Raw genomic sequence first — 14,119 nt, 5'->3', positions numbered from 1 at the left:
TCCTATTATCATACCCTAAAATGTGTGTTTGGGAAGTATTACCCGACTAGAAAAAAAATGGTAAACCGAACAGTAAACCTGTCACTTAGAGAAACTTTTGGTTATTCTTTTACTAGAATAAAAGTAACAGAAATGTAATTATACTACTTTAAAACAACCCCCCCCCCCAAAACACAGTGCAACTATTTATCCACCTGACTAACCAGTTGAAGTGACATTCTATATTAATGTTAATACCATGCACAGACGACTGAAACAGTTTATTTACATATATGACCCTTACAGCAAACGCTCATTCTTAGGAGGATGCCAATTTTACTGGGAAACACCTCCCTAGTCTAGGTATTACAGTAAGACAGACTACCCCCTCCCCACCAACCCCCATAGCCATAAGAGCCCTCCCTTATTGTATTGGGAGATAGATCCCCTGGTCCTTATATTACTGGAAAAATGCGATTCCCCCCCTCTTGTTGATAATGCCGAGAAATGGCTTCAATACCAAAATTACGAAAACTACCTCTGAACTCCGTGGACGTATTTCTGGTTAAGTGGGCCAACATTACAAGTATTGTGTGGCCTAGCCTAACACTATTATAAAAGACTACAACATTTATTCCAGAACAGAATGACAGCAATTTTGGCAGATTCCATAATACACAAGGCTTATTAATCACCATAAACATATATTTCCTCTCCAAAACTCCTTCTATATAGCAAAAAGGACACCAAAATCCATCAAGTTTTGAAAATGAGGTTCATTACCAATTCTTAATTTTTCTTATTTTTCATTTTTTCAACATGGCACGCTCATAAACCAATTTATGGAGGAATAAAACTAGTAAATGCAAATATGTTACCACCCACCACCACTACCCCCTATGGTTTTCCTCCCAAGTAACCCTCATTAAAACTAATACTATTGGAAAAGATTTCTGCTATCATTCTCAAAGATTTTTTTGAGAAAAGGGAATCATAAAAACAAAGGGAGGTTGTGACACAATACATAAACATGCACATAAACTCTTCAGAACGAACAGTTACTCTTCCATTATACAAGAAATAAAATCATAATACTTTAACAGATGTATAAAAATGTGTCTGGTTTTCCAAGGATCCCAAGGTGCTGTTAGTCGTTCCTTACACATGTATAAAAAGGTACAGTATAGAAAGTGCATCCATCTTGTCACACCAACAGAACTATATAAAAAAGTAGGACAGAACAATGTCATATAACAAAGTTGGACAGATATTTATAATGTATGCAGGAACAAAACTACAATCAACATAAACGTGATACCGGATAAATCTACAAGGAGAAAACCACCAACACAAACAGAAAAACAGATACTTGCCTATGGGTACAAGGAAGTATATTTGCATGAGACAGAAAGCCCTTTACGCTGTCTTCCCTATGACTTCTTATGTGACTCAATACTTTTCTCAGAAAAAAAAAAAACTTTTACCTTATGAGAAGTAGTTAGGCTCATATCCTTGTGAAGTTAGGGACCTTCCCAAGTGTGACATGGAGGAGGAAGAAGCCAACACTAAAACATATTTGCTCTGCCTTATGTTTCTAGTGAGAATGATCTAAATGAAACTGAATGTGTCATGCTAGTGTTCAGAGTGTCCTTAAGAGAAAAAGAAAGCACTTACACAAGTTCTCAGCACAAGTCAAAGATCAAGTAGACGGATACTGAGATACATGGAGTGTCAGTACCTTGTTCACTGAGGAAAGCTTCAGCCAGAAGTGCAGTTGTGACATACCAACAGAACAGAGGAGATGGGAAGCGGGTGATGGCTGGCGAGATGCAGCTTTACACATGACAGTACAATATGACAACAGCTGGCACCCCCCCCCCTCCTCCTCTCCTCCTTCTCTAGAAGCTGCCCCCTGATGCTTCAGTTCTGCTGCACTCTCTCCTCCCCATACTATCCTACCTCCCTCCCCCCAGGGTATGCATGGCCAGCCCTGATCCCACTTCCTCTCAGTGCTCTTCTGACTTTCAGGAAATGATTCTATGCGAGGATTCCTGGCAGTCACAACACTTACTGTGCCTGGCAGCACGCTCCTCCTCTTTATGTACCTGTACCTGCCATGCCAGCCAATCACAGCATGAGAACTGCAGCGAACTTAACTCCTCGCCTACTGGAACACGGAGAACTGCACTGTTACTGCTTGTGAGCGCATTAACTTCTTCTCTGCTGGAAGAGCCTAACATGCCAACTCATTAACTCCTTCCCTGAAGGTCCTCACCCAAGTGACTAGTTACTGCTTAGACATTGATTCCTTCTCTGCTCATTCCTCCCTCCCCCAAGAGAGCAATTGAATTGAGGGGAATGGAGAGGATTCCAGGAACTTTAATATTTATCGCAGACCGTGAACATGCATTAACTTTAGCACCAGCTACAGGAACTAAGAATGAAAACCTCTTCTAAACATGGTTCACTAGCCCCCACCAGCAGCAGACCCACCCTCCTCATTAAAAGTGCCCTTCAAAAAACATGCTATTTTTTGTAACAAAACTGCAGAACATCAAACAATGCAAAATTAGTATATGTTTACACAGGTTGGGTTTGCTGCGGCATCATATCCATGCCAATTTTGACACCATTTGATGGATATTGCCTTTCTCACAATGCAACAGAATAAAGAGTGCTACAAATCTGAAATTATGCAACAATATATATCACAAAATATATATAAAAATAAAAACACGAGATTTTTAGAAAATTAATTTTGAAAAAGGATTCTGCAATTTGCTGCAGATTTTCTGTATATAACTTGTACCAAAACTGCCCCATATAAACATGCTCTTCAGGTTATTTTAGATGCACAGATTTTTATTTCAAGCATTCTAATATAAATTTTGAGCAGGTTGTACAGGATATTTTTTTTTTTTTATGCATTTAGGTGGGGGAGGTGATTTAAAAAAAAAAAAAAAACCTGTCCCTGGTGCTCTGATGCCTCTGTGATCCAGTCCTGCTGCTCCGATGTTTTCTCCTGGCAGAAGTCCCTGCTGCACATGGTCGCTGAGGCCAATCAGTGGCCTAAGAAAAGGGAACCGAGATGTCACAGCTGGAGAGGGCTTCTGCCACAAGAAAACACTTTTTTTTTCACCTCCCCTGGCCTAACTTTAAAAAAAAAAAGTTTTATCCTGGACAACCTCTTTAATATAAAAATGACAACTGCTCTGGCTGAAATCTGCTAAGGAAGAAAAAAAAAAATCTGAAATGGCAACTCCAAACTACACAATAGGAAAGTATTAAGCTCCCTATAAATATTGGAAAGTTGGTAGGAACTAGTCAGCCATCTATTGTGTATTATATGTCCCCTGAAAAATGATGGGATGTAGCAGAACTGTGGTTAGCACTCTTAACTTGCAGCGGTAGAGTTATAGTTTCGAATAGGACAAAGGACATCTGCATGGAGTTTACAAGCTCTTCTTATGTTTTTCTTCCTCTACTCTGGTTTCCTCCCACACTCCAAAGACATACTGATAAGGAAATTATATTGTGAGCCCTAGATGGGACAGTGACTGACAAGGTCTGTAAAAGTAATGCAAAATATGTTGGTGCTATACAAAAGAAATAAATAAAATAAAATTATATTAGATAAGGGATGATTATATATATATATATATATATATATATATATATATATATATATATATATATATATATATATATAATATTAGATAAGGGAGATATTTAACTGACAGAGCAGCCAAGAAATAAACATGCATGCTTTATCAAATTTCGTCTGCACATATATGTGGGGGAAAAGGTTGGTTGACAACTATCTGTATGAAACTGGTATAACAAATCTCATATAAGGCTCAGTTCACATATGCGTTCAGGGATTCCATTCCCCTCTCCACATGAAAAATGCAGAGAGAAAAGCACTTCAAACAGCACTTTTCTCTCTGCTTTTTTCGTGCGGTAACTGAATTGAAACCACATGGACCCCATTATAGTCCATGGGTTTTCTACGGTAACCTGCTTTTTTATGCGGATTAGGTTTCCGTACTAGGGGGTCCCCAACGGAAACCCGAGCCTAAGACGTTCAGATGTCTGGTGTAGGTAGTATACCAATACAAAAGACAACCAAGGACAAGTGGGGCAGTGTCTGTGCAAGACAGCACCCATGTTTTTCTACCCCTGTACAAATGTTGGGAAGAAATCATGACAGAAATATTCTTGAAAAAAAAAAAACAACCATAAAATAAAGATTGCACCATAACTATTTACACTCGTTATAACTGTAAAAATTGGAGGGAGATTTCTGAAAACCAACTCAAAGAAAAAATGTTTGTTGGACACAGCAGTCAATAACAGCACGTTTCATTTTATAAAGCACTTTAAAAATGGTGGCTATGGATAGTGATCGGACTCAGCAATCAAACAGAAATATTATTCACAAAATCAGATATAATCCATAAATACAAGAATACACCTTCAGCACAGAAACACAGAGATAAAGTAGTTTTGGTAAAGCAATGGTTAAGAGCAGCTTGTAAACTTTAGGACAGTTCCTCTTGCACTTTAGTATATCATATAATCCTTCCTGGGATTTTCCACAGACAGAAATCTGGAAATTTCGGAAGATTTTTGCCTTTATCCAATGCACAAAGCGCAGCACAATGATAATGGGAGCATATTTACAGGTTACAGAGGAGAATGCCTCTCCCATCTTACTGCTCAGTCTGATCACATATACATTACTGGAAATATCACTGCACAACATTACGCAACATTCAGCACAGGTCACCACAAAACTGCAGCCAGACAGAGGGGAGGGTCAGGAGAGGGGAGGGCTCACAGCGGCACTGGGGATACAATGCAAGACCATTTCTGAAGAAAAAGGTTAGAGAAAGAAGAGGAAGCCAGCACAGAAAGAGGCTGAAAACACTGCAGCTAAATAAAATGTAAGTGAATAAAGGGTTAACAAAGAAAAGGATAGCATTTGGTTGATAGGAAAAGCAAAGAAAAGTAGAAGATGGGAAAGCAGGAAAAAAGAAGTGCCAGGACGGAACACAATCAGTCTCAGGACCAAGTAAAAGACTATTCATGAGGGTACATGAGCAATAAGGAAGCAGGAGCTGCTGGAGAGGAGGAAGCCACAGATTCATGCAAATGGACTAAAGACAAACTGCTTACCTGAACGTAGGTTTGGCTCTCAGTAAAGTAACTAGAGAATGGTGCTGAGTAGCTCCTACTGTAATATTCAGTTTGACCATTATAATGTAATCTGAGAAGAAAAAAAAAAACATAAAAAACAAAATGGAACACAGAAAGGACATAGAAAATATCTTTAGGCTGGCACACACACTGCTGAAAAGCTCTGGGGTTTTGGTTTGTTTTTTAAAAAAGTTTGCAACTGTTTTTTTTTTAAGCCAAAACCACCTGGACTGTGGAAAGAAAGGACTGTGGAGTTGGAGTCAGGACCAATTTTGCCTGGAGTTGGAATAAAGTTATAGACTCCGACTTCAAAATAAAATGATTTTATTTATGTTGTACAGTTACTAATATTGTATAATTAGTTTTCTGCATATTTACTTTCATAGGCATTCAGCCACTAGTTGTTGTTTTTTTCTGAACTATCAAGGGATTATTACGGCTTCTGACCGAATGCGGCCACCAGCCGTTTGTGAGCAGAGATAGAGCAAAAGTTGGGATGTGGGAAAAATAGAGGAGTCGGAGTCAGCGGTTTGGCCTACCGACTCCACAGCCTTAAAAGCCACTGGTGGGTATAGCAGAAGGGAGAAGTATAAATGCTTCCGCTATATTTCACATTCCTATTGAAGGAATATCTGCAATAAAATAAAAAATAAAACAGCTTTTCTGGAATTTGTAATCTCAGCCTAACGAAAGGTGAAGAACATCTGCTGAACAGACAAATGATGACACTTATATTTTGGGCAGGCAATGAGTAAGCAAGAAGCAATTGAAAATATATACTTGGTATATTAAAAAGTCATGGAGAACTAGTGTGGATATACTATGTGAGGACTCAACATGAACTGTTCTGCAGCTCAGCACCTGACTAGACACTGACACTTTCCTGGTACAAATTCTTATGTGCTCTGAAATGGCAAAATTGTAATATTCATGAGGAAAAGCTATGCAAAGGTGGACTCTATTCAAAGCTGGAAAAGCAGAGACTGCTGTGCACTTACACACACGGACAAATTGAGTGCATAGTGGAGGAGTAATTCATTTCTACCCCTAGAAAACCTGTCATCTTGGCTACATACTCACAAAGAAATGTATTACAGTATGAGCACCATCCTCTTCTCTAAAGAAGAAGACATCAGAATGTCTCAAGAAAATGACTTACTGATATGTTACTTATATGAACATGCTATAAAAACAGAAATGTATTATATGCTTCTCTGAATGTACTTATTAAAGTTATATTGCACTTCCCAACCTCCTATCTATTACCTTGTTTCCCCAATTACAACTTTGGCATTTGCAAAAGGTAATATGCCAAAAATACTTTAAATAGTTGCACGTGAGTTGCAACACGTTACATCCATTTTGAGGGATGCTAAAAACTGATTCATAGACTTGTATTGGGTCCAAATGTGACAAAACGACCAAAACTTGGACATGCCCATACACCTAAAAAAAACCCCAAAAAAACCAAAACAACTTCCACTGTTCTGAAAACTGATGTGTGAGGTGTGGAGTTATACTGATGACCTAGCCTTAGGATAGAACATCAGTAAGATTGTAAATGGTCCAATACCCAAGATCCCCACTGACAAGCTGTGTGAATGGGCTGCAGTGCTCTTCACCGTTTACATTTCACACCATCTGTTTTATAGTGACCATTCAATATAGCCTTTTCCTTCCATTGCACAAGGCTGTAATTACATTGCATAGCCGCTATAAAAAAAAAAAAAAAAAAAAAAGATATACCTTGCATGCAAAGTAACAGTGAAGAGGTCACCATGTCCCTACAAGCACCACGGCCCATTCAAACAGCTGATCAGCGAATGCGACAGGTCACCAATAAAAAGGAGTTGGACAGCCTCTTTATTAAATGTCTGAAAGTGGGTGGGGCTTAAGATACAATAATGTGCCTCAAAATTTCTCCAATATCCTAGAGCAAATTTCTGTTAATTAAAGCGTACCTCCATTTAGAAACCACTTTACAGGTGAATATAAGAAACTGTGCAATATTTAAAGAAATAAGTTTCTTTTTGCCACTTTTCAGGCAAAGTTATTTTGTATATATTTTCTATATTATTAGAAAGGTAGAAAAATATGGAAAAAAATCTGCAGCCTTTCCGGAACATGCGTGTGTGTTTTAGGCTAAGGATAGGTCATTAATATTAGATTGTTGAAAATCTAATAACCAGCATTCCCACCGATCTGCTGTTCTGAGCAGCTGATATACAGAGAACAGAGTAGGAAACAGACAGTTTTGTTGTGTGTAGTGCTGAACTGAGTCACTGTACCTCTGTTCACTTTCAAATGAATGAAAGCTGGTCTGTAATACCCTGGTGTGGAAAATACACAGAAAAGAACTGTCTGCTTCCTGTTCCATTCTCTGTGTATCAGCTGCAGAGAACATTTGATTCATGGGGGTGCCAGATGTCGAACTGCACGATCTGATATTGAATTAGAAAGATTTTTAGCCCAGAAAACCTGTTTAAATAAACTTAGCAAAAATGTTAACTGTTTATGTATAAGAAAAAATCCAGATAGAGCACCATGTCGGCCAGTTGGTTTGACAGATATAAGTCTGATTAGGAATAGGATTCTGGGTGGACTTGGCTCATAAGTGTAGTATAATATAATATACTGATTGTGTTTACTAATGTCTCCTTAAAGCATACCTTTCTCTTAAACTCCTGCAGCTACCAAGCTATTTTCCCACAGTACATCAGAAGTAACACTATTTCTGGCCACATATATGAAATTTAAATCAGTTTTCCCTTTGCAGACTTTCCCTGTAGCTTGAAACTAGCTGCCATATACATACAATGTGCCAGATAGTTAGACAGATAGTCTGTAGATGCACCAGATTTATTACATCATGGCACATTTAAGCCATGCCTCTTTTTAAGGAGAATCCATATCAACATGTCTAGCAAGCCAAAAATTTTATCCCAAACTAGATACACATTGCGCCAATGATGCACCACATTTATACCAGTGTATAATCATAACCACAGTAGTAAATCTGGGCCAATAAGTTCAAGACAATCTGCTCATATCTATCTATCTCCCAATCAGCACTAGGACCATTCAGCACATTCCTTGGACCATGCAGAACATATATTGAGAATTACTAACATGTATGTACTTGAATAAAACGCTTTGGTTGTGATAGAAAGCTCCTATTTAGCTCCAGCATCAAACTAAACTTGTGTTTCTGCAGCATCTCTTTCTCCCTCTGAAATTTCAGCATGTAATCTGCAGTCCATTTTGGGACAGATGTAGCAGAATTTTCAGAGTGAAAGTTTAGCAGAGGGAGAGAGAACAGGAAAACAGCCTGATAAGAGCAGAAAGAAGTGTATTTCTTATATTACAAAGTCTCTAATAATTGCCGATTGAAAATTTAAGGACCATTTAAAGTGAACCTGTCAGGTGATTTCTTCTGCCCTGTCTTGACTGCAGGGAAACCAGCTGAGCCATGCAATACATAAGTATATAGGATTTGGAGCAGATATTCTGATTAAGAGGTGGAATAACTCCCGACAAGGCTCCAAGGATAAATAATAAAAGTCTCGATTTCTGCCTCCCATTCAGTAACAGACTGCTGTATACACGCACTGATATACAGGGAAGATGTCAAATCAACAGGATAAATATGATTCGCATAGTCTCTCTTAAGGCCTTATTTATGTATCTGTTTTTCATGGTTCTATTGATTTTTTTTTTTTTTGTTTTTTAGGATGTGTGGTGTCCTTGGTTGATCTATTTTCACATTAGCGCAAAATGGATTGATAATTATTTTTAAAGTGTGCAGGGTTTCTTTTACAGACAGTGGGATAAATTTATTAAGACCGGTGTATAGTACACCAGTCTTAATAAAGGACTCGACGGACGCAGGGATCGAGAGATTTATGATGAGGCTCTATCGCACAAGTTGAACCTCTAAGTAGCAGGAAAGATGTGCACTTGTGCCCTATGGACTGACCCATCTGCAGCAGGAAGTGCATGCCATGTGAATGGTACTGTGAAGCTACAGAAAATGTGCAGAAAATGTAACTTAGTGGCCATGCCTGCTTGGAGATGTAATGTGTTGGTAGACACAAGGCTGCTGGAATTACAGGGAGAGGCAAATGGGCTCTTTTTTTTTTTGTTGTTTTTTTTTCTGTACATTTACCTACATACTGCTGAGTACTTTTAGTCTTTTTTTTTTTTTTTTTTTTTGTCAGGCAACTCCGTTAACATTTTTAACCACATCTTTCATCTAAATTGTTCAGCACTATACTGTAATACAAATTAGATATTAAATTAAATATTAAATCTGACATGAAATTTTCCAAGATTTACATATTGATAACCTAGGATAGGTCATCAGTATCTGATCAGTGGGGGTTATACAGTTATGACCCCAACCAACCAACCCCCCACCACCCCTCTGATCAGCTGTTTGGACACCTCATAACATTCAAGTGAGCGCTGAAACCTCTTCACTGAATACCAAGCACCGCAGTGGGGCTGTGCTTAGCATTGTAATGCCATTCATTTGAATAGTACTGAGCAGTTTAAATATTCCACATCATGAATGAAAATGATGTCAAAAGTCTCAAAAGAGGCAATGTCTGCTTCAAGCAGGTGATCTGTGGGGGTCTCTGGTTCAAACGGATATGGATGAGCTATTCTAAGGATACATCCTGGAAAACCCCTTTAATTGAGCCCAAGTTGAGACCAGCTAGCAAAAAACTAATGAAAATGTAAACACATCTGAATATAGATATACAATGAAATAAAAGAGAAGTCTAAACACACACATCCCACAGCCAATGAAATAAAAAATGTAAGTGCAAAAAATATTGCAGATAGTTTGCAACAACAGCAACAAATTTTGGCAAGCAAAAGGTGAAGAGGGATAGGTGAAACTTACGGATTTGAGCTGGTGATAGGAGCATGGGGCAAGCAATGAGCAGGTGAATATGAGAAATGTGTCCACTGGGTACCAGCCAGCACCGGGGTCTGAAATCACAGCAAAGGAGCATCAGAAATCATTCATACCTATCCCACTAATCCTCTCACTACCTATAAACCATAGACCATATTATGCCATCTATATTTGTGTTCCTTCCATTTGTTAGGAAGTAGGTCACATAACATGCACTGACCTAAAATCAGCAGCCCCTTTGCTGCTATTAAATATGACATCAACCAGCATAGTGCATGCATGTGAAACAGAATCAGATATTGAACAGTACAGAGGGTTGGGAGAAGTACAGCTATTGTTCCATACATCAGAATGATGCCTGCAGAAATCCATGCACATGCTGCAGAAACAACCCCATTCAAATGTATGTAACACATGTTCAGCCCAGCAAATTTACTGTGAGATAACATATTGTAATATCCTGTTGACTCAACCTCTGTAGTAAGTAGAAGAATGATTTATTCTTATTTATTCATCTACTCCCAGGCTTAAAATGTTTTTTCCCTTCTCTCTGAAATTGATGCCATAATGGGAATAACTAGTCCCGTCCTGACCCTTACGTCAGGAACGTCTGGAAACAGCAAAGCATTGCTGCTCTTGTAACCCCTGTAGAGGAGACTGGGAGCTACAGATAAAGCATAGCACAGCTGAGATACACTACTTCTGTAACTTCAAAGATACAGAAACAGAGTAGCCTGATGTGCCATACTGTTTCTGTAGCTTCCATTCTCTTCTATAGAGGGTATGAACACAGTCTAGAGCAGGGATTGGTACTTGGGAGCAGATATTCCCATCTTGGCAGCAAAAAGGAATAACCAATTAATTCTAATGAGTACTACTGTTATACAGTTGGTTGGACTACCTCTTTAACCCAGTTTCTACTTATCTAACAAAGACTAAAAGACTAACTCATTTTCCTTATCTAGGACAATTCAGCAAAGCTTAAAAACCTTAACTGGAGCATTTGCGTACCATTAAAGTACCAAAAATGCATATTGAGGCTAGCTTCATGGTACAAATAAAAGTATGCAAACAGATGCCAAAGAAAGGGCATAGTTTTAAGGCCTCATGCACAATACTGTGTGCATTGTCAGCCTACTAGCCATATTGTTCACGGCTTGCACACTGACCTATTCATTTCTATTGCCCCATACACATAACCGTGTACTTTCATGGTCTTGTGTATGGGGCCGTGAGCCAAGGAGCAAAACTCATGACAGACCCTACTCCTGTCTGTTTCGCGTCCCACTGACGTCATCCACGTACCATTGGGGTACAAATCCATCAACATCCACTGCTTTCATAGAAGCAGCAAAGTGGATGAAATTTAAGGGAGTTTTCTGGGCATCTTGTATTGATGTTCCATTTAGCCTTCAATGCAGGAGGTAGATGGTTCCATCCTGTCGATAGGCCATCAAATGAATATTGCCTATATGAATAAAATGCCTCGAAAAATCCCTTTAAACAAATCAAATCCACACAAGAAAAAAAAATAGCAGAAAATGACCTGTGATGAAGATAAAATCTGCAGGATATAAGTTTTGCAACAAATTATCACTGTGGTTTACAAGCTTTGCAGTGCAGAGGGTGAAATCCAAATCCACAGCAATAACGCATGAAAACAATAACAAGAACCTCACCTCAACATCAGACAAGGTGGGCTGGTATGGTATTGTAGCAGTCGAGCACATTCCGTTGGCTCCGTGTTGTGACTCAGGTTGTGGGTATCTCCCCCCCCTGTCCATCACAGACACCGTGCAGGGCATTAGGATCCTTGAGGTAGCATGATGTCAGTGGGTCTGGATTAATGAGAAAGGTAGACGGGAAGGAATAAAGGTGAGTAATTATATCATTTAAAACATGTAAATAACATGACTAACAGTAAGAAAAAGTGTGCCCATCTTTAAAATATTATATGCGATGCAAAAGATTTCAGTCATATCATTTTCTTCCATCTGGTCTTAAGTGAAATGACTCATGGATGGACAAAATACTATAGACCAAAAAAGCCAATCAGATTGCTCCATGAGCCAACTTTGCTTTATTTAGGCCAGGTTTACACAGCAGAAAGTGAAGAAGAATAAGGCTGAGTTCACACAGGGTATTTTGGTAAGGATTTTGAGGCCATATCAGTCTCAAAATCCTGACCAAAAAGATGGCTCCCATTGAAATCAATGGGAGGCGGTCAGTTCTTTTTTCCGGGAGCTGTTTGTTCTGGCTCCCGGAACAAAGAACGGTCGTGCTCATTCGCAAGGCGACTCTGCCTGAAGACACTCCCTCCTCCCGACTAGGACCATTCATTTGGGCTTAATCCAGAGCACAGTGCAAAGATTCATTGCATTGGCAACCAGTCGCGGATACCCGTTTTTTTTGGTCCGGAATCTGAAGTGGCCTCCGCGTCAAATTCCAGACCAATAAACTCCGTCTGAACTCAGCCTTATTCTGGAAGGTCCCCACCACACAAGACCGCTAAGGCGCATCAGCAGCCATAGTGAAGGGCATGCAACATCATTACCTGTGTCGTTCCGGCGTACCTTCCTTAAAGAGGCTCTATCAGCAAAATTTTGCTGTATGAACCCCACATATGCGTGAATCAGAGCTGCGTTACTTTGTGTGCATGCACCCTTATGTTGCCTGTCATGTAGCCTCTGGCAGACTGGTCTGACACCATGCAATATCTATGAGAAATGATGGAATGCATGTTCACTGTGCAAAACTGTACACTGTTACACACAGAGTATGTACCCTGCCCTATCCTCGGGGCTGGAGTTCAATAGGACTGGTGGCATACATATTCATAAGCAGAAGCTTCTTGTTCTAATACTCTCATGCACTCACACAAAGGTCTTGGGAATGCTGTGACTACACAAAAATAATGAATAAGAACGTACACTTTTCCACTATACATTATTGACAAGTGTCATCTTTTGTTTTATTGTCCTGATCTGTTGTCACGCAAAATTAGATAATACTAAAATTATGTTAAAGGAATTCTGCTAGCACAAACTTAAGATATAAACTAATTAATGTACCTTGTATGGCTGTCCGCACAGTTTACAATGATTTATTTCTTTTCCAGGACCACTACTCTATTCATGTAAAAATGATCCTTTTAACCCCATGCAAATGAGCAGAAAAGGGCTTTAGAGGCATTACTTCCATCAATGGACTTCACTACCTGCTGCTGCTAACGGCTGCTCAGCTCCACCCTGTGCCTGTCTGATGATGACACACTGTACCCGGAAGTAAAGAAAGCTGGCATCAGATGGGGGCAGCCGAAACATGAACAGGACAGTTAGATTGCTGAGCAGCAGTTAGCAGCAGCAGATATTGAAGTCCATTGATGGAAAGCAATGCCTCTAAAGCCCTTTTCTGCTAATTTGCATAGGGATAACAGAATGACTTTTGCAAGAATGGAGCAGCAGTCCTGAATAAGAAATACTCCATTTAAAGGGGGCTGTCTGGGATAAATTGATCTTTCCAATCTAAGCTACTCCCCACCCCCACCTTCTAAATTACTTAGTGTACCAAAAATCTATAATTACATAGATCGCTGGGGTGGTCATGCGACCACCCTAGGCACATTTTCCGATTTTCTGGTGAAGTTCAGTTTCCCCTTCTAAAAACGTTATGCCATCTATACTAATCAACAATCCCACGGTTTTGGAAATCGCAGCATGTCAATTATACCTACAGAAATGCTGGCGGTTTCCCCATCAGTATAACTGTAACAGAAAGTCCACGGAGGAAAACTCCATGAACTTTTTATTTAAAGCGCTGCAGAAAGAACAGCAATGTGTTCCTGCTGCGGTTTTTCACGCAGTGCTTTATTGCAGCGGGACGTCCTGTGGGGCCTTAGCCTTACTGAACTGAACCATCACGCCGAGTCCAGGATCAGCTGAGATGAAATGTGATCAGTGAATCTAGTCTATACATGGACCATGTTTTCCTGGCACCAACTTGGCTGTGCAAAAGTAT

General features: G+C 39.5%; 1 protein-coding gene across 2 annotated transcripts in view; it reads right to left on the bottom strand.

The window, feature by feature from the left end:
* Nucleotides 1-14,119, bottom strand: part of SBNO2 (strawberry notch homolog 2) — a 67,241-nt gene that overhangs the window by 37,644 nt on the left and 15,478 nt on the right. The window contains exons 2-4 of one of the 2 annotated variants that reach the window (XM_075282788.1): nucleotides 11,782-11,940; nucleotides 10,088-10,176; nucleotides 5,158-5,248 (exon numbers count right to left, since the gene is read on the bottom strand). In XM_075282788.1, the coding sequence (XP_075138889.1) occupies nucleotides 5,158-5,248; nucleotides 10,088-10,176; nucleotides 11,782-11,907 (306 nt within the window). In that variant the 5' untranslated portion in view covers nucleotides 11,908-11,940. Of the gene's footprint in view, nucleotides 1-1,717; nucleotides 1,819-5,157; nucleotides 5,249-10,087; nucleotides 10,177-11,781; nucleotides 11,941-14,119 lie in introns of those variants that run through there. The other variant, XM_075282797.1, reaches the window with a different exon arrangement.

This window comes from Leptodactylus fuscus, chromosome 1, assembly GCF_031893055.1.
Source record: "Leptodactylus fuscus isolate aLepFus1 chromosome 1, aLepFus1.hap2, whole genome shotgun sequence".
NCBI lineage: Eukaryota > Metazoa > Chordata > Amphibia > Anura > Leptodactylidae > Leptodactylus > Leptodactylus fuscus.
This window is presented reverse-complemented; position numbering and strand designations above follow the sequence as displayed.